This window comes from Mytilus edulis, chromosome 11, assembly GCF_963676685.1.
Source record: "Mytilus edulis chromosome 11, xbMytEdul2.2, whole genome shotgun sequence".
Lineage (NCBI taxonomy): Eukaryota > Metazoa > Mollusca > Bivalvia > Mytilida > Mytilidae > Mytilus > Mytilus edulis.
Genome location: NC_092354.1, coordinates 4049773 through 4070028, shown reverse-complemented (window position 1 = coordinate 4070028; position 20256 = coordinate 4049773). Strand labels below are relative to the sequence as shown.

General features: G+C 31.3%; 2 protein-coding genes across 2 annotated transcripts in view; one reads left to right on the top strand and one right to left on the bottom strand.

Annotated features, from left to right (window-relative positions):
• Positions 1-756: 756 nt before the first annotated feature.
• LOC139495050 (uncharacterized) lies at positions 757-8855 on the bottom strand. Its single transcript, XM_071283204.1, has 8 exons — positions 8126-8855; positions 6690-6870; positions 5816-5941; positions 5179-5267; positions 4044-4858; positions 3349-3541; positions 2815-2946; positions 757-2254 (listed from the first exon to the last, which is right to left on the bottom strand). The coding sequence occupies exons 1-8, from the start codon at positions 8601-8603 to the stop codon at positions 1434-1436; spliced, it is 2835 nt and encodes a 944-aa protein (XP_071139305.1). The 5' UTR covers positions 8604-8855; the 3' UTR covers positions 757-1433.
• Positions 8856-9002: 147 nt separating this feature from the next.
• LOC139493906 (uncharacterized) overlaps positions 9003-20256 on the top strand; it is a 35899-nt gene continuing 24645 nt past the window's right edge. The window contains exons 1-4 of the mRNA XM_071282067.1: positions 9003-9241; positions 9720-10208; positions 14353-14459; positions 18025-18478. Of these exons, the coding sequence (XP_071138168.1) occupies positions 9028-9241; positions 9720-10208; positions 14353-14459; positions 18025-18478 (1264 nt within the window). The 5' untranslated portion in view covers positions 9003-9027. The remainder of the gene's footprint in view (positions 9242-9719; positions 10209-14352; positions 14460-18024; positions 18479-20256) is intronic.

Sequence of the window (20256 nt, the reverse complement as noted above, 5' to 3'; positions counted from 1 at the left end):
ATTTTTTTTAAGTAATCTTTATTAAAAGAATTGCTTCATCTGCAATTCATCTGTTGTGGGAAATAAATTTATGACATGTGGGTTTTTGTTAACTTTATGATCTGCAGTACATAAAGAAATAACTTCAACATTGAGATCAAACGGTCAAAGGTCAAGGTTATTTTGGGACCTGAAATTAGACAATTCTCTTGTTTTGTTGAAAAATAAGTAATTGAAACATGTTAAAAGTTGGATGAATTAAAAGTATAGTACTTAGTATACATATTTATTTACTTTCATTTCTGTATGCCCTTGAAATTTGACCCTTTGACCTAAATATTGAACCCTATCCTTTATCTAGTGAATATCAACTAATGGGATCTATTGGTTGAAACATTTATTTTAGCAACATAGTAAAATACATGTATGGATGTATGTCCTGTTTGTATATGTATGTGAAAAAATGAATAATGTGTTATATAGTGGCAAAGATATTTGTTTGAAGTTTTTGAAGAATGTAAACATAGACAATATTTATAGTTATGCCAAATATTTCCAATTTTGTCAATGTGTAACACCAGACATCACAAAAACAGCATCAGGCTTTATTGAGTCCAGAGGATAACTATTATTTGATTTCATACCAGCATTAACTACAGCTCACTAAAGAATACCCTATTATTCCTGTTTCACATTGAACTCAGGTCAATTATCTCCCTTGAAATATGTTTGATCAGGTTTATACTCCTTCATGCACATAGTAAAACATAAAGTCAATAAAATTTCAATATTTATTTGCAAATTATACTGATATTTTTTAAATAAAGTATAATCATGGTCATGATGGTAAAAAGGATACAAATAAATAAGATCATATTTATATAATAAAAAAAGACTTTTTCTATAAAATATGTCAGTAAAGCAAATTCTAATTGAATTACAAATACATGTTCAGTTTAAAAAAAAAGAGAAAGCTTGCAAGAGTGGACAACCAGAAATGTCATACCTGTTTCAATGTTTATTATCGACTTAAATTGAATTTAAAAAAATAATGTTACACTATATATAAATGTAATACATTAAATTAGCAAATTTATGTATTTGAGATAAAGGTGACATAAAATGTTGATACATGAAGGCTGAATAATCATTTCATACAACAAATTACAAGAAAACTGAACTTTGACTAATAAATCACACAATGTGGTCAATTTGAGAGAAAACAAGTAAGCACAATTCATTTTTATTCTAAATGGTAGCTACTTTTAGAAAAAATGTTTATGAAGTCATTTATGAGTTCACAGAAAAATAATGCATGATAGAATATTTTGAATACACAAATATACCAAAAAAATTACACATACATACAAATTTAGAATAACTGCTCAAACATAGTACTAAAGTATAGATTATAATACAAGTCATGACATAAAAGATCACTTCTTCAAGCAATCTCACAATTCTGAGAACATATTGCCTATTTTTTGTACCACAGAACACATTATTTTTTTATCATTAGAAACTCTTGGCTTACCAAAAGCAGTTTTAGACATAAGAACATCAATAAGTCCATCTTCTCCTTTACGAGTATAAATAAGTTTTAAATGAGCACAGTTCAAACCTGATCCAGCAATATTCTCTGCTGTTGTCATTTTCATTACACCGCTAGCAATCAGGGGATGAAAGCTTGGCAAGTTTTTAGCTTTTGCTTTGATGAAGTTTTCTTGCAGTAAATGAGAATTAGAATTGTAACAAAGTTTAAGCATTAGTTCTTTAGAAACATTAGCAGCAATGAGTATTTTATCAAGCATATTTACATCATCCACAGCATTGTGGGCATTATATTCCTCCTTACAAAAATGTTGTGCTAAAAATGGCTGATTATATTTTTCTATTTTGGGAAAGTTTGATCTAAAAAGGGCCAATGAGTCTATAAATCCCATAACAATCTGAGTAAAATTATCATACATATTACAGTTATAAACAGCTGTTGACAAAACCCGAAAATCAAAATTTTTCCCATTATGTGCTACAAGTACAGCATTACTGAATTGATTTAACCACATAAAAAAATCAGATATGGCAACCTTTATATTAACAAAGTCTAGTTCAACACCTTTGTAAAAAAGCTTTCGTCCATCCCAAACAATACCAGTCACCTTTTCAGCTTCATTAGACATTGGTAGCTGTGGTGGTATGTAACGGTTGAAACTGGTTTGAGTTCTGTGTTCTTTGGCAGCTATCTGTACTATGTGAGGAATGATGTTTCTTCTGACTGAAAATATACAGAAAATCAATATCAAAATTTCAGTTTTTTCAAATGTTTGTTCAAGTTTGTTGACCATTTTGAAGGTGTTTTGTTTTCATATTGTCTACAGTATCCCTTTGTAACATAATTATAATGAAACTGGACTAAGTGCAATTATAAAGATATATCCTCTATTGTAACGATTATGAAGCCATGATAAACAATGAAAGATATATTACAAAAGTTATTACTAGTTCTATATAGATTATTGTTGGTCATCTTCACGTAATTGATTTTCTCACTATAGGCGTTAACATGGAGAGTGAGAGATTGAGTGACGAGGACCTATCATAATCTGTGTATTGCTGTTTTGCCCATGACTAAAGTGACGCTTGCATTGACAATGCTTAGAGATCAGCAATAATTTGAATCAATATCAATGTTTTTGTTCAATGAAACTTTTTTGCTTTTGACCTTCAAAGGAAAAATTAACAAAACAGCAATAATTTGAAATATTGATCTCAATGTGCAAGTAATTATCTTTAAAATTTATCTTTTTTCAATTTTTGTTTCAGAAAAATACTTACTCAAATCTGTAGTTTCTAAATCAATGATGACAAAAGTTGGGTTGTCTAAAGAGGACACTGCCGTAAATAAAGGCTTCGGGATAGCATCTGGAATCCTCTCAATGTCCTCAGCTTGTTCACTAAAACTTATTTCTATAAAAGACAACAAAACACATGCATTATGGTATTAAACAAAGGACCCTTTCCATCAATTTCTAAACATTATTTATACCAGGGATTATGTAACTTTTGATATTGTCTTACATTTGTATGTATGTGATACTACTCAAACCGCAGTTAGGAGCTGTCTTGAAACTAGCATTGAGGTGAGAATGAGTTCTCTTTGTTGAAAATATCACTTATTTTACAGATGAAGAACAGCAATAAAAACATGGTTCCTTTGCGGGAACTTACGTTCCTTTTTTTTCTTTTTTTTTTTTTTTAACTTTTCAGGATATTTTTAACCATATCCATTTTAATCCATTATAATATATTCACGTTTTTGGAATTCCTAGTAAATCCTAATAAAACATACTTGACTCATATTGCACTCACCAGATTCATAGCTAGCTCCTTCTGTTGCCTCACAGGCTCCTTTGGATGTAATTCTTTCTTCTTTAAGTTTAAATCGTCTTAATTTTTGTTCTGGTAATTTTGATTTCTTTTGCCTTTTTTCTCTTTCATGGTCTTTCTTGGAATTGTAAGGGACTGTGAAACTTCCAGGAGAAAGTCCATGTCTTTTGAATGTCTGTAATTACAAAAAAAGATGTTTATTTATCAAATATTTTGGTATTATATAATTACATCTTTAAAGACTTTAGACTTTCTTTGGGGAGGCTCAATCTTCAATAATCAAATTTAATTCAATAATTTGTTTACTCTATTAGTCAAAATACAAAAAAACAGGATAAACATTGAAGCAGAAGAATGCAGATACCATAATTTATAATTTTCAACACATATTTTGTTTTGCTAAATAGTAATGCATTTTAATGATAAATTAAGTTTGTCATTTATATTTACACCCGTATTTAAAAAAAAAGGTGACTTAAATTTACAGATAAATTCTATTGTCCAATTGGAGAAATATGTTACCTAAATAATGAATTGTAATTGGATTTCCAATGGAAATAGTCACTACATTCAAAAACAATTCTTGAAATCAACCTTTGAAATGACACCATGCACAGAAATGACATGCAAGACAGAAAAACAGAAAAAAATAACATAAAAATTTCATTTTGATTAACCTCGGACAAGTAGTTTCTTCCTTCATTAATACAGGCAGCAGAGGCTTTTACTCGAAAGTCCAAGCTTTCACTCTCTCCATAGTGCAGATGTTTTGGAGCACGCAAGGAAGCTGCTCTATTTGCATGCTCACATGCCTGGCTAGACCCTAAATCTGCATAAGAAGCTGCCTTCAAAATGACTGGCTCAAAAAGATTTTGCAGTTTTTCTCGTAAAACAGGATCTGATAGTGGAGTCTTGTATGGTAAGCTTCTATGAAGGTATTTCACACTAGGTTTCCTTTTGTAGCCACAGAACCTGGGTTGACAGAGGCTATGATCCCCAAATTGGTGTGGAATTAATGCTTCCAGGTTATTTTTCATGTCATCTGGTTGACCTTGATTTTTGGCAAAAACATATTTGATGGATTTTGTCAAATGTCTTATGACTAAGCTGCTAATTTTCAAATTCTTGTTATTTTTTTGTAGATCATATAATCTGGCAACAATGTTTTTGATGGTATGATTTTTGTCAAATTTTTTAGTAACTGTTAAATTAAGTTCAGATTTTAGCCTTGCTATCAATGTGTTATCCCCATCTCCCTCGATAGTCTTTACAGGGGTTCCTTGTTCCAGTAACTCTTTGACAGCCTGCATTCCTGCTTGGCTTTCCATCAATCTAGCTGACCCTCTGTGATTCCACACACATCTGTGTGGTCTTGGTTTTCTACCTGGCCTATTTCTCTTCCACCATTTGCATGTTCCACACGTACGATGCTTAACAATTGTTTTGATAACTTTATTACCATACTCACGCTTGCTCATCAAAAATGTATGACCTACAGACATATAAATTTTCGCTATTTTATATCAAAAAATAGAAATTAGATGTGAAGGAATTGATTAAAATTGGCCTAATAGTTTCATATAAAAAGATCTCTATTAGATGATTTAACAGATAATTCATGGTAGCCAATATTTATATTGATTACCACATTTATGCTCTTTAAGACCTTGACAATCAATAGACTTCAAGATTTTGTAAGAGCTAAGTAGTAAGTATGTACAAAATGGAATGATGGACGGTAGCATGACTAAATCTCTCTCTGTCAATGTCTGGCAAAATTATATAATTTTAAGATAATTAAATATGCATTACCAGTTAAACTATCAAATCCCCTTTTCTGCCATCCATGGTCAGCACAAACAGTCATTCCAGAAAAATTAACAGCTGGCACAGATTCATTTCTGTTGAAAAAAAGCAAACAAATTCAAAGATACACACTAAAGAACAGTAATCAACATGTCAATATTTCAGTGGAATAAATCACAGTTGGTGTGCTGGGTCACCAGACACATTTTTTAAAACTAGATACCCTAAGGCAGCAACCATTTCATTTTTTTGGGGGGGGGGGGGCTATGTTTTTTTTTGGAAAAAAAAGTTTGTTTCTAGTTTTTGTTTGTTTCACCCTCAGCGGCCACTATATGTTATGCTAAAATTGAAAGAAAAAATTGTCATTTTGGGGAATTTTATAGCTGACTATGCGTTAGGGGCTTTCCTCATTGTTGAAGGCTGTACGGTGACCTAACGTTGTTAATTTTTTTGTCAATTGGTCTCTTGTGGAGAGTTGTCTCATTGGCAACCCTACCTGCTACATTATTTTTTATTTTTTCCTATGCTTAAATAAATACTAATTTTATGTAAATTATAGATTTTGTGTCAATCTACAATGTAATTTTACCATATCCTTTCTTATATAAACATTGTGTAATTAAAAAATCAGTGTAACTAATACCTATTATTTGAATTAGTATCTGTCATGTCAGTATGACTATCAGTATTAGTATCTGTCATGTCAGTATGACTATCAGTATTAGTCTCCAGCATATTCTCAGTTCCATTTTCATCCTCTGCAGCATTGCTGTAAAATATATTCAATACACAATTTCTATTAATGAAATTCACATCAATTGAACCAAGATCAAACAGCAATAAATTTATATCAATTTCTTAACCAATTTTTAAGCTTACACAACTTTTTGCAAATATTGCGATTAAAAAAAACCCAATGATTTAGATATGTTATGAAAATCTATTTAAACCATAAAATATATTCTATATATGAGGGGGGTATAGGAGGGGTCCTCATCCCAAAATCCCGGGCTTAGAAACACAAAATTAAGAGTTCCCGATTTTAAATAAATTGAAATCCAGACATCCCTAAATTCAAATAAAGAATTTATAGATCCCAACAATTAGGTCAATCCTGAAATCACGAGCTTAAAAACACCAGATCCTGGATTCCAGATAAATGTCCTACCCCCTTCCCCATATATGGCTATGAAGTATTCTATGATACAATTTTGATGATTCCTAATAACAATCACACACAAAAATCACCCCCCCCCCCCCCAAAAAAAAAAAAAACAACAAAAAAACTGTTAATAATTTTATTGAAAATGTCTGTTTATGAGGAATAGTACTATGACTCATCACTTTAGAACTTCAATAAAAAGGTGTTTAACATGTTCTTAATTTGTGTTAAATAGGTCATGCATTTGTACAAGTTTTTTACTTCCTTCTTTAAAATAAAAAAAAACTCCTTTTTTTGTATGCTTTCTGCATACATGATACTAAGTCTTAAAAAACATGTAAACATGAAAACTAACCTCTTTTCAGCTTCAAATGCCTCTCTGCATCTTTGATCCATACTTAAATTGGCAAAACCTTCTATCATTTCCCCTGCTCTTCTTTCCATAACTTTTAAATTCTTATGTGAAATAGGTGGCAGGTTCAAAGTGGACAGTACATTGTTTACCCTCTGAGGACCACCTAAGGCATCAATCATTGCTGAAAAAAAGTAAAACATTATATATACATCATTGTACATTATAACAACACTTGTACATGCATGTATGTTTAATTTAAGTGCAGACATTTTTGACAAAAGCTTTTCTCAGCAAAATCAATTTGAGTTAATATATATGCTGATCATATTCCTCTGTAAATGTTTTATAAATGAAATGTATTTTCACAGATTAAAATAAAAATATTGTCCGTTCATCTTGCTTTTTTTTATATATAAAAAAAGCTGTGGAGTCTAACATCTTTTATTTCCCAAAATATCATGCAAGATTTCCTACATGTAAGCAAATATTACCATTTGTAAGAAAATAATAAAAAATGGTGTCTCAAGAATAATGCTTTTAAAAAATGATAAATATCTCTCATATATTTCTTACTAAGTACATGTACATGTAACTGACATTGAAAAAGTTTCTATTGTAGGAGTACAACAACTTTTCATATAAAAAATTAAGGTAAAAGAGATCTTGAAAATGATTTTGGCTTATAAACATGATAAATACTATAATTCAGTCCTATTTTTGGCAATCTGCTCATGAATAAAACATTCTCTGATTTCTCATCCAATGTCTTGATGAAAAGAGGGAGGCTTTTATCAGGTGTTTTTAAGCTCAAAATTGGTATCATGTAGAATGTTTTTATTTTGGGATTATAGACTAGATTGATTTTTTTTTTACCTCAAGACCTCATGATTTCTCTTACTTGTGTTTAAAAGCCCAGGATTTTTGGATCAGGACCCACTTAATCCCTCTTAAAATACATGTATGGGGTACCCGTGTGTGAGCAGGTGAGTGGACTAAAACTTACATGTATTTATTTATCCTGTCTTGATATTATTACAATGAAATTGAAGGAAAACCAACCATTTTTCTGTTTCATGAAAATCAAACCGGAAATTGATAGATACAAATCTAGGTCTGTTCGCCCTGTTACACATTCGCCCTAGATCCATTCGCCTATTTTTTTTTGGCATTGGTCAGGTTCAAAGTTTGTTGAAAAATCGCAGAATATTTGCATCATATAACTAATAACTATATAAAAAAGAACTCAGGGTGGAAAAAACTAGGACGTACCAACCTACGGCAAGTGTGTAATCAGGGTGAACATACCAGATACCAATACATGTAGTACAGTACATGTACAATGTTAAATGATGAATCGGAATGAAGGATAGATCATAGGATACAAATAATAATTAATAATAAATAAATACTGAAAGGCATACTAAATTGTTTCTTACCTGCCCCAAGCTTAGTATTCACACATAAACTTGGCATGCCCTTGGACATGTTGGAACTTGGGTTTTCTTTGTGCGTTGATCCATATGGAACCCTGTTCAATTCCTGGCACGATGTGCACTGGATATAAAGATAGCCACCCAGTCCACACTTCATCTCTCCTTTTATAGTCTCGTGGCTTAATATAAGAGGGCCGTTATAACACCTCGAACAAAATTTAAGATGGTCCAGCAGTGTTCCCCATTCCACCAATCTTCTCCCAGAATGCCAGGAGGTACTGGTATTTATCTTTGTACTCCCCAAAAGTTTGTCAATGCCGGGGCAGCAAACGGCACAGCCTGTTGCTCCGGCTATACATAAGTGTCCCACACCATAATTGTGGTCAATTTCAATGTTTTCTGCAACTTCAGGTTCACTTGTTTCTTGTAGTGTCTTTGAAAACCTCCCCCGTTTGTCGCGACAGACGACCGAGTCGGCCATTTTGTGTTATTGTTTACATTGGATATGATTATTACGTTACTTCCAAAACACATATTCGGACTTAAAATTAGATATTTCAACTAAATTAATCAATTTAAAATGGAAACTGAAAGAATATTTGTATTTGTCAAATTTTTTAAATGTGAAAAATAAAATTATGGAAATCGCCGGAAAATACCGAGGTGAAAAGATAAGATCAACCTCGGTAGACTTCGATTAATTTTAGTCACGTGGTCTATTATGGGTCGGATACCTTAACACATTGACATATCGAAAAGATGACATATCAACATATTAACCAACAAATGAGGAAAAATTTTCTATGAGTGTGTGTAGGGATACATTTTTTTTTCACAACATGAACACATCAAAACTTTACATTTTTTTTTTTTTAGATTCCATCGGAAAAGGTCAACAGTCTGCCATGTTAAATCGTTTATATGGGAAGGGCAGCTATGAATCATTTGATATGAGATGCATGGTAACTGGTCAATTTTCTGTTGGGAAATCGACTCTTGTGAAGCTGTTAGCTGGAGAAATTATACCTGATGGTCGACGACCGACTGATGGGATTTCTCTGGTAGAAGGTCGCTGTGGCCTAGACATTCAGTCAAAAGAGTGGATTCTTGTTGATCCAGGTGAGAAAGAGCACAAGTAGAATATCTGACCACATTAAAAAACTCTATTGCATGGACTGCCCTATCAGCAGACATGTTATAGCACTGATTTAAATAGTTTCACATTGTAGCCATTTTTTTGTGCCTTCTATTCACGCACCATATTAATTCAATATCAAATCTGATTTGTGTATGAAAATCTTAACATTTTACTAATCTTATTAGAAAGATGTTAAGGTTTTATATTTTGAAATTGAATTTAAATGTTAAAATTATTCAATGAATTAACATTATTTTCCATATTCAATAATGTCATCAATCAATCAGTTAAAATATGACTCTTTAAAATGTGTTAATAGCATTATAAAATGTGAATGTAACACCTGATAAGATATCATTCTAATCTTAATTACTGATTTTTCTTACATTCTTCACTTCGTTTTAACAGCCTGCAGCTTAGTTTGATTTGATTTGCCTGATGTATTAAATATAATTTCAGACTCTTACAATGCCCTGGATGTTGTGTACAGTAAGGTTTTAATGACCTCTCTGGAAGAAGAGGAGGAGAGTGAACTGACCAAAAAGTTCATCAAAGCTTCAGATACAAGCCCAACTGGTTATGCCAAAGCTACACTTTCCTCTTTGCCCTCAGAACAGTCTGCAACAGCACAATCTCTACCATCTACGAAATCCTCCAATATGCCTCACACGATAAAACAGATGGAAAATAGAATGAGAACAAGAATGACTAAAGAAGAAATAAGAAAGAAAATGGAAAAGGTCCTCAAAAGTGGGAAGTATAAAATGAAAGTTGGACGTCTTATCTTCTGGGATTTTGGTGGACAATATGTTTATCTAACAACACATCAGACCTTCATGACATTCCGGGCATTGTTTCTTGTAGTATTTGATGGGAGCAAAGATTTGCATGAACAGGTCCCTGATGTGATGTGTTTTCCAGGGCAGCACATGACACCAACTCCAGCAGGTAATGTGCATGTTATTTACACTCAGATAATGAAAACAGGATACATTTCTATAACAGCAAGGGGATATTCAAAAAACAATTAAATTTGTCTTAATATTTAAGCCTAAATATAAATGTTTACCAACTATTTTTGTACGTCGGAAAGTGCTTTATATTTTGAATGAGTAAATTCTTACAAAAAAGGAGCTGATGATTTTATCAAAAGCATGAACAGAGTGTTGCATTGATTGACAGACAACATTATATTTTTGCGGTCATATATTGGTTTGAAGTTGGCGTCGTTGTCGTCGTCCGAAGACATATTGGTTTTTGCACAAAAAATTAAGTTTAAGAAATGGATCTCTATGAAATATTACCATAAGGTTCAATACCACAAAAGGAAGGTTGGGTTTGAATTTGGGGACTATGGTACCAACATTTAAGGAAAAAGGGGCCAAAAATAAGCATTTTTGTAACTTCCAGACAATAACTTGTGTGTTAGTGTATGGATCTCTCTGACATTCTACCACAAGGTTCCATATCACAAAGGAAATGCTGGGATTGGTGTTGGGGGTAATTGCCTCAAAATTTTTGGAATTAGCGGCCAAAAAGGGTAAAAAAACATGCATTTTTCTAGTTTCAGGACAATAACTTTTGTGTAAGTGTATGGATCTTTCTGAAATTATACTACAAGGTTCCATATCACAAAGGGAAGGCTGGGTTTGAGTTTTTGGGCAATTGCCCTAAATGTTTAGGAATTTGGGACCAAAAAGGACACAAACAACCTTTGTTTTCTAGTTTCCAGACAATAACTTGTGTTCAAGTGTATGGATCTCTCTAAAATTGTACTGCAAGGTATTATACCACAAAGGGAAGGCTGGGATTGAGTTTGGGGTGATGAATCATAAGGGGTTCAAAAAATTTGGGGGGGATTTTTTTTTTTTTTTTTTTTTCTTTAATTTTTTTTTATTTTAATTTGTTTATTTCTGATATATATATATAAAAGCAAATAATAATGATATGGCAGGAGATACACACCAAACAGGATATGTGAATTATTATATTAAGTATTGTGCAATAGCAAGAAATTTTCAATTGCACAGTATTGCGCTATAGCAAGACATTTTCAATTGCACAGTATTGCGCTATAGCAAGAAATCTTCAATTGCACAGTATTGTAGGTGTGATCTGACCTTAACCTCATTTTCATTTCATTGAGGTTTAGTATTTTTTCTAATACTATATGTAATAGGTCAACTATATTTGGTGTATGGAAATATTTTATGATGTACATGTCAGTCTCCATGTATCATCTGACCTTGACCTTATTTTCATGGATCATTGATCAATGTTAAGTTTTCATGGTTAAGTTTGTTTCTTAGATACTACAAGCAATAGTTCGACTATATTTAAAGCATAGATTGATTGTACGGTGTACATGTCTGCCTGGTATGGTTTATCTTACCTTGACCTCCTTTTCATGGTTCATTGGTCAATGTTAAGTTTTCTTGGTCATATCTATAAATTAACTGTTTACAAAACTTTTGAATTTTTGAAATACTAAGGCTTTTCTACCTGAGGAATAGATTACCTTGGGTCTATTTGGAAAAACTTTCAGGAATTTTGGTCCTCAATGCTCTTCAACCTCGTACTTTATTTGGCCTTTTTAACATTTTTGGATTCGAGCGTCACTGATGAGTCCTTTGTAGACGGACCAGTCAACTACATTAAGTGAATTGAATGATTGTTAGATGTACATGTATTTCTGTTTAGTTTATCTGACCTTGACCTCATTTTCTTCGATCATGCTAAGTTTATGTGATACATGTAGTTGTAGTAAAACTTTATATCTAGGACTATCAACATAATATAAATGGTTAGTAAAGAAGGTGAGAAATTTCAGTGTGTGCACTGTTGTTGTTATTCCTTAATTCTATTTTTGTTAAAACTTTGTATTAAATAGCAGCAAAACAAATGTTATCATTACTTGTGTCAAAATATGTTTATTTGTTGTAAAAGTAAGTTAAGCAATGTATTGTCAAATTCACAATTAATGGCCTAGTCATTAAGCAATGTGAAAAAAAATGTTTTCCTATCAGGGATGGGCACGATTACTGACAAATGTAATATTATATAATAATTGATTACATGAAGGATTTTTGTGCAATCGATTATTAATTGATTACACTTATTTTTGTATGTAATCGATTACAATCAATTACTTTATCAAAAGTAATTACATTACTTTTCGATTACTGTCAATTACACGCTTTAAAATAATGAACAAAGTTTAAACACAACTATGTTGCTAACTTATTTAGAGTGGAAATTTGGAACATTACAAAAACAGCTTTAAAAGCATGGTTAATAAAATGTTATTTTGACAGTTGTTTTCTAGACGGAAGCCCTTTCAGAGGGTTTAACCTATTTAAAAAATCTTAAGTGATGATCAACATGAGAACATGCATATGCAACCATTGCTTCAATTGCTTCTTAATATTGCAGTTAATTTTCTCAATGGTTTGCAACGTTTTTCTGTTATACTGACTTCAGTTTGATATAATACTAAATTATTATTATCAGATATATCTGAATAAAATTCAATCTTGGCAATGAGAGAGGTTTCCTTCCTCTGAAAAAAATTTATATATAAAAAAATGTTTAAAAAAAAATAAAAGATGGAAATTTATAATGTATAATACCATGAATGAATTCATCATCCCTTTGTTTGGATAATACCCCTAATTACACCTAATAAAACTGTCAAGGGAGAATAATTTATAACCTAGGGGCATATATAGTGAATAAATCTCTCACTTATAATTAATTAGACTTAATTGATATCAAAACAAAGTCTGTGTCTCCTTGATAAGAAGTCTTTGATCCTCTGATTAGTAAAAACAAGAAGATTGTTGAGATTTCAAAATCATAAACTATATACATTTTAGTGGCAAAATTTGAATACATGTATCTATTATTACTAAATAAAAATTTCAATGCATTGGTTGATTATCAAAATGATTTTGTAATCTTTTTTTAAGATCCACACTGATTTGTACAACAATCGACTGTTTTAGAAAAATTGTCTATACTTTAAAAGTTTACAAATATCTCGAAGATTCATACTAATTCAAGTATAAACACTAATATATAACTTTTTTTTATGTCATATTATTATGACGAATCAATGGTTATCTTTTCTTACATAAATTGATTGATTAACTCTTGGTTGCTTTTAGCCGCCTTAGCACAAAAAGGCTATATCATGGCAATAACATAAATTGTAATTCTTATTGAAAATTAAGCTTTAAGGAATTTTATAACAATAACACTTACTACTTAAGTGCAGTACATAACTAAACTCAAGACTACATGTATTCTCCTATTTTGAATTTATTTTTCTTATTTTTAACTTTTTTGTTTATTATATAAAAGGTCTAGAGGTATTGACAAACATTAAAAGTCTTTTATTTCAAATGCTGGAAATATGGAAATATAGTAAATTTTGTAAGAAGATCTGGTTAATCTTATAAACACTCAAGTAATATTAATACACTCTATTTTATCAGTATTATAAACTGATGAATACATGCAGTTGTCTTTTTTTATTTCAATTATAGGTTTTATTTTATCAAACTATTTTACTGAAGTAATCGAAATGTAATCGAAAGTAATCGATGATTACATCATAATTTTTGCTGTAATCGATTAAATTACGATTACATGCAATCGAAAATATGGTCGATTACAGATTACTGTCGATTACTTGAAAAAATGTAATCAATTACAATCGATTACGATTACAGATTACGATCACCCCATCCCTGTTTCCTATAGAAAATCAGATTGTTTTATATTGACTAAACCAGAAAACATATTTAATGTTAGAATGTTTACATACTGATTTCTCAAAATATCTACCCAAAGACTAAAAATTGTAGTTTTGAGGAATTTTTTCTTCATACACCATCGAGATTTATTTCCTTATATTTTATGCCTAAAAAAGTAAGTAGGGGAATGGAATTACTTGTTAAATTTAGTCATGAATTTGTATTCCATCTGCTTCCTTTGTTTAATATTCACATAGACAAAGATGAGAGACACAGGCTCTTTAGAGCCTCTAGTTTTTACTTTTTTCATGACAGATTTTGATTTTATTTTGTAGTATTCTTGCAATATTGGGTCAATTCCATCCTGACCTATTGTAAGGTTGTATATGCAGGCATTCCAAAGATCTTGTTTGTTGCCACTCACAAAGACAAAGTACCATTGGTGAGTGATCTTATGTTAGAAATATAGTAGTTATAATTGCCATTTGAAACACTTGAATAATGTGTAAAAACTGCTTACATAATGATAATATGCCGATATGTCTTAACTTGACCAAACTTCGTGTAAAGCTACACTTTTGAAAGAACAAGATCCTAATTGATTGGTGGGTAATAGACTTAAGATCAGATTAAAGGGCCTATAACTAGAGTAGAATATATGAAGAACCACTTATAGATAAGAAAATGATATTTAGTTTGTATTAATATTCAATTTGATACATCTCATTGTCATAGAGATTCTTTGTCGTGTCACTCTCGGCCATGGTCTATTGACTATAGAAGAAAGAAAAACAACACGTTTAATAATTTATTGCGTCTGAAGTGCTTTTCGGCATTTACCTTCCTCAGGAACGCTCAAAGCCCAACATTTGAAATCCAAAGATGGATTTGTACCAAAAATTGTTGAAGAGCTATACGTCCAAAATAACTAAAATAAATATAACAATTGCTCAGTTTAAATGTTAAAGTTTGTATAATTTTCTTTGCCGTGTCACTCTCGGTCATGGTCTATTGACTATAACAATTGCTCAGTTTAAATGATAAAGTTGTATTTAAGTCAGTTTTATTTCAACAAATATGTTGACAATATGAAAGTTTAGCATTTAGTGGTACTGCACCAGATGAAGGTCTTAACAATAAATGTATCTTCAGTGATGTCAGAGGCCAAGCTATTTGAAATTCCAAAATGTAAAACAAATGTTGATGGGTTGGTGAAATCAAAAATTAGGACAATTCATGCTTTGTTTTAAAATAAGTTCAATCATTTATCAACAAAAAATTTAACTTAAACAATATCCATATGTTAATGCAAATGAGACAATATCTGAAAAAGTCTAATTTCCATGTCCATCAATTTCATTTTTTTCAACCATCTTTTTTGAATATTTTAAGTTTCAGTATAAACTAAATTATATAATGCACCAACTCCTGCCAATTAAACACTCATTCTTGTATTTCTTCCAATAAAATATTGTAATTTAAATGTTCAACCCCCCCCCCCCCCTAAAATCATGTTGTCCCCTGTGTTATTTTAAAAACTAAATCATTCAAATAATATCCAAATTAATTCAACAGGCGTCCGATTCTCACATATATGATATATTATATAATAAACTTGCCCCTAATTTGTCTTTTTATATTATAACTAGAGCATGTAATAAAATTTTGCAAATTTTGAGAGAAAAAAAAAAGGTCCCCAGGGGTGATTTCCTTCCTGTTACCACTAAGTTTTTTTTACCTGAGGAAACGTTTACAAGACCAAGAGTTATATCCCATTAAGTATTTTGAAGAGCATCATTTTCTGAATGCATTTGTACAAAGAAATAGATGGAAAGGCGGCCAGGTTTGAAAATTCAAGCCCATCCAAGGTACGAATTTATAGAAAAATACTTATTGGTGTTCTATCCTGTTATAGCCTTTTCTTACACTTTCTGAGAATAATTTTAAGTGTGCACCACACATTAAGTGTGTGTTTATATCATCTTTTTAAAAAATATATGTCACAGGAAATACACTTACATTTAATGTGATAAAAAGGACAAAAACTATCGCGTAATTCCTTTCTGTTATGTTCTGTCATGTTACCTGATAAAAAGTAACAGCATAACCATCATCAGTAACAGGAAGGATGTTCAAGACAATTTCACTTAAGAATCGAAAAGATAATCTACTATATGCCAACCATTTTATTTAATATTTAAGTTATCACCACCTTATCAAATAAATTTCAAAAAAATATACAGTATATTGAATAAAAAAATAGGTTTTTTCCCTTTGATATCAGCAGAGAACATTGTGCAATTCTAGTATAGTAGATAGTAACAGCAAGGAATTTATTTTAGAATTTTTCATTACCTAGGCAGATATTTCATCTTGCAAATACAGTTTCAAAGGATAAATGACATTGTTTGCTGTTATCTTGCAATTGTGACCAATCTAAAATGATGTATTTTTCTTAAACTTTAAAATAAAGCAGAAAAATCCTTTCTGTTACCAACTCTGTCCTGTTACCGTTGTCCTGTTACTCAAGATTTTTTCATGTTACCGACATGTCTGACTATATTTAAGTATATTTCTAAACCTTTTGTATTGCAAATGCTAAAATCAATAATTGGCATTTGATAAACTATTGCAGGATATACTAGTAAACCACAAATAGTGTCTTAAACTAATTCCTTATTCCCATTAGAAACATTTTAAAATTGATTCACTTTGGTAACAGGAAAGAACTGGAATTTTTTTTTACCATTTTTATACGCCCGTCGTCTTTTAGACGGGACGTATTATGGTATACCGTTGTCCGTCCGTCCGTCGTCAACACTTCGGACAATAACTCAAAAACACTTTCACCAATTTCCATGAAACTTAAGTGAATTGTTTATATCTATTGACGTAAGCTCCCTTTCGTTTTTTTTTAATTTCAGATTTTAAGTTTTGGATTTATGGGGCTTTATTCATAAAAAAGGGGGGATTTTCAACACTTTGGACAATAACCCACAAAGGCTTTCACCAATGTCCATGAAACTTTGGTGAATTGTTTATATCTATTGATGTAAGCTCCCTTTTAATTTTTATCAATTTCAGATGTTAAGTTTTGGATTTATGGGGCTTTATTCATAAATTCTATTTTATCTCATCTATAACTTTTATATAATGTATATGCCTTAATAAATATAAAAGGTACTTCGTACTCAGATAGTGTGTTGTGAACAAGATAGAATGGATGGATGAAAAATTAAGACAACAAACTTAGTTAAATTTGAGGTAGCCTTAATAGTGCCAATTTTTTTTTGCATTTTTATTTATTTTTTTTTTTTTTTGGGGGGGGGGTATTTGACAGGGCTCACACTATTTCTAGTTGATCATATAAATTCATTTAAAGCATAAAAGACAAGTTAAAAGAGCAACGGGCGTATCATGCGCTAAAGCGCAGCCCTTTATTTAAAATTGCCATTGTTTGCTTATTAAACAATTGTTTGAATTACAGACAACAGTTTATAGATCCCCAATGTGTGTTCTTCGATTCGTGCTATTAAAATACCGAGTCTAAAGATTTTGTTTTTGTTTTTTCTTATTGCCAAAAATTAGACTTTTTCAGATATTGTCTCAAATACACTTTTGACCTATTTTAGATTTATTGCCAACTTATTAAATGTGACTTGTTTTGTTAACTTATGTTTCTTTACTAGGTAGGTAAAGTGAATTACCGAACAAAAGTATCAATAACAAGTTTTTCTTTCAAAAGACCCTTTTTATTGTATTCCCCTTGGAATGCAATATTTAACAACTGATAACAGTTTCATTCTGTTATCTGTGAAAGTATAAGAAATAGGTTAAAAGTGTAAAATTGACCTGTAAGAGAAGGTGTATGTCATTCAAAAATTTGAGATAAATCTTAATGTAGTACGCAGTGGAATATTCCACCATTGAAGATGCATATAAATCACCAGGTGTGTGATACAGTATCTTTACAGTGTATTATTCTAACAACTTTTTATGTTTAACAGGAGAATATTGAGATCACACGTGAAGAGCTTAACAGAGGAATTGAGGAGTTGTTTAAAGACCACGAGGGAATACATCATCTGGTCCTACGACCTCTAATATTTGTCAATGCCAAAGATCAAGCCGACCCAGAAATAGAAGTTCTAAAGAAAACAATAACAGAACTTACATTCGACCACCCATGCTGGGGTGAAAGAATGCCCAATGCTTGTGTTCCATTAGAGCTAGAGATCGCTGAACTAGTGGCAGAAGGAAAACAAATAATGTCATTGGCTGAAGTTAAAGAATTAAATGACATCAGCGAGGTGTCTGTCCTGTCTTCTGAGCAGTTGACTGATTTTCTACATTTTCATCATTCTCTGGGGAAGATTGTTTATTTTGATACCCCCCAGCTGAGAGATAATGTAATGATCAACCCCCTTCTTATGGTGGAAGTTATGAGATCTTTTATCACAGGTGTGTATGTATTTTCATTGTGTAGTGAATATATTTAGGACTCAAATCTATGGCGGGTTCCAAATCTATGACAGATTCCTAATCTATGGCAAATGTGACGTTACAAACGTCAAAGAACTCAAATTTATGCCAGATTTTTGTTTTCTCCAAATCTATGGCACATCTGGGGGAAATAGTAACATATAACGTCACAATTGAATAACGCCATAATTCACCCATATAGTTTTGAACCCCATTCAAGATGAAGATATTTCCCTGACAACAATTTGCAGGTAGTTTAAAGGAAGATGTGACATATTAACCCTGTAAATGGACAAAATGTGCTGTACTGGCCGAATGCCTCGATGAATTATGGCACCACTATTTTTAGTACCGCATATTTTAGAAAAAAGAGTTTTTGGGGCCCTTTATAGCTTGCTGTTCGGTGTAAGTCAAGGCTTTTGTGGAAGGCGTTGACCTATAATGGTTTAACGCATCATGTAAATATAACGGAATTTGATGAGACTGTTATTAAAGAGAGAGGGTTAGCGCTATAGAACCAGGTTTAATCCACCATTTTCTACATTTGAAAATGCCTGTACCAAGTCAGGAATATGACAGTTCTTGTGTATTCGTTTTTGATGCGTTTTGTTATTTGATTTTGCCATGTGATTATGGACTTTCCGTATTGATTTTCCTCTGAGTTCAGTATTTTTGTGATTTTACTTTTTACTATTAGAAATTGCAATGGCACTCATACCACATCTTCCTATATCTTTTTGGTAGTAGTTTACTGTCTACGGCTCGCAAAGTTTATAAAGTGAAATAAAAAATTACCGGATACAAATTTGATTTAAATCGTCATTAAATAAAAAAAGATTAATTAACGATATCGCTAAAATAAATATTATTTGAAAATTCAAACTGTTTATTTTTATTTGTTACTTTTTTTTTCTTTCTTTTTTTTTATAAAAAAGCCGCCTTCTTGTTTTTCAAAGGTCTTATTAGTTGATTAAATGAATTTGTTAAACAGTTACCATGCACAGATTAAAAATGTTTATTTTTTACAGAGCACATCATTTTAATCTTGAAATCTGTATCAAGGCATATACATTTTTTCTTTATGATTTTTTTTTGGGGGTTGACCATTATGGAATGTATATTTCAAAATGTTTATAGACACGCTCCCATTGTCGTACCTTTACACTTGCTTAAGACAAGTAATTGGTCGAAAATGTACTGCATTGTTTTCAATTTGCACAAAACTTGCCATAGATTTGGAAATAACATAAATCCGCCATAGATTAGGAAATTACAAAACTTGCCATAGATTTGGGATGGCATGACGTCACATATACAATAGATTAGGAACCTGCCATAGATTTTAAACCTGCCATAGATTTGAGTCCTACATATATACATAATGCAGGTAAAAATGTTCCAATATCCAAAAAGTGTTTACCTTTTATTAGAGCGTGACAGACTGTTTGATAATATCCTTTACTTATAGTTGTGTTGGTATTTGAGAATTTTTATGTAATATGATTACTAAAAAAACAATCTTTTTTTATCCACAGTGTTAATAATTGTGAAATGCATGCACTTGTTTAACTAATTTCTGAATGAAAATATTTTTTTTAATTGGTGATGTACGGCAGCAGGCAACCGAGCAGTTTACTCAGATACTTAGATCAAATTTGAATTGTGTGGCGTCACTTTTACTATACTAGAGTTATGTCCCTTTATAAATGGGTAAATTGCTGCATTTTTTGTTTCCATTTTCTTACTTAAGTTTGCCT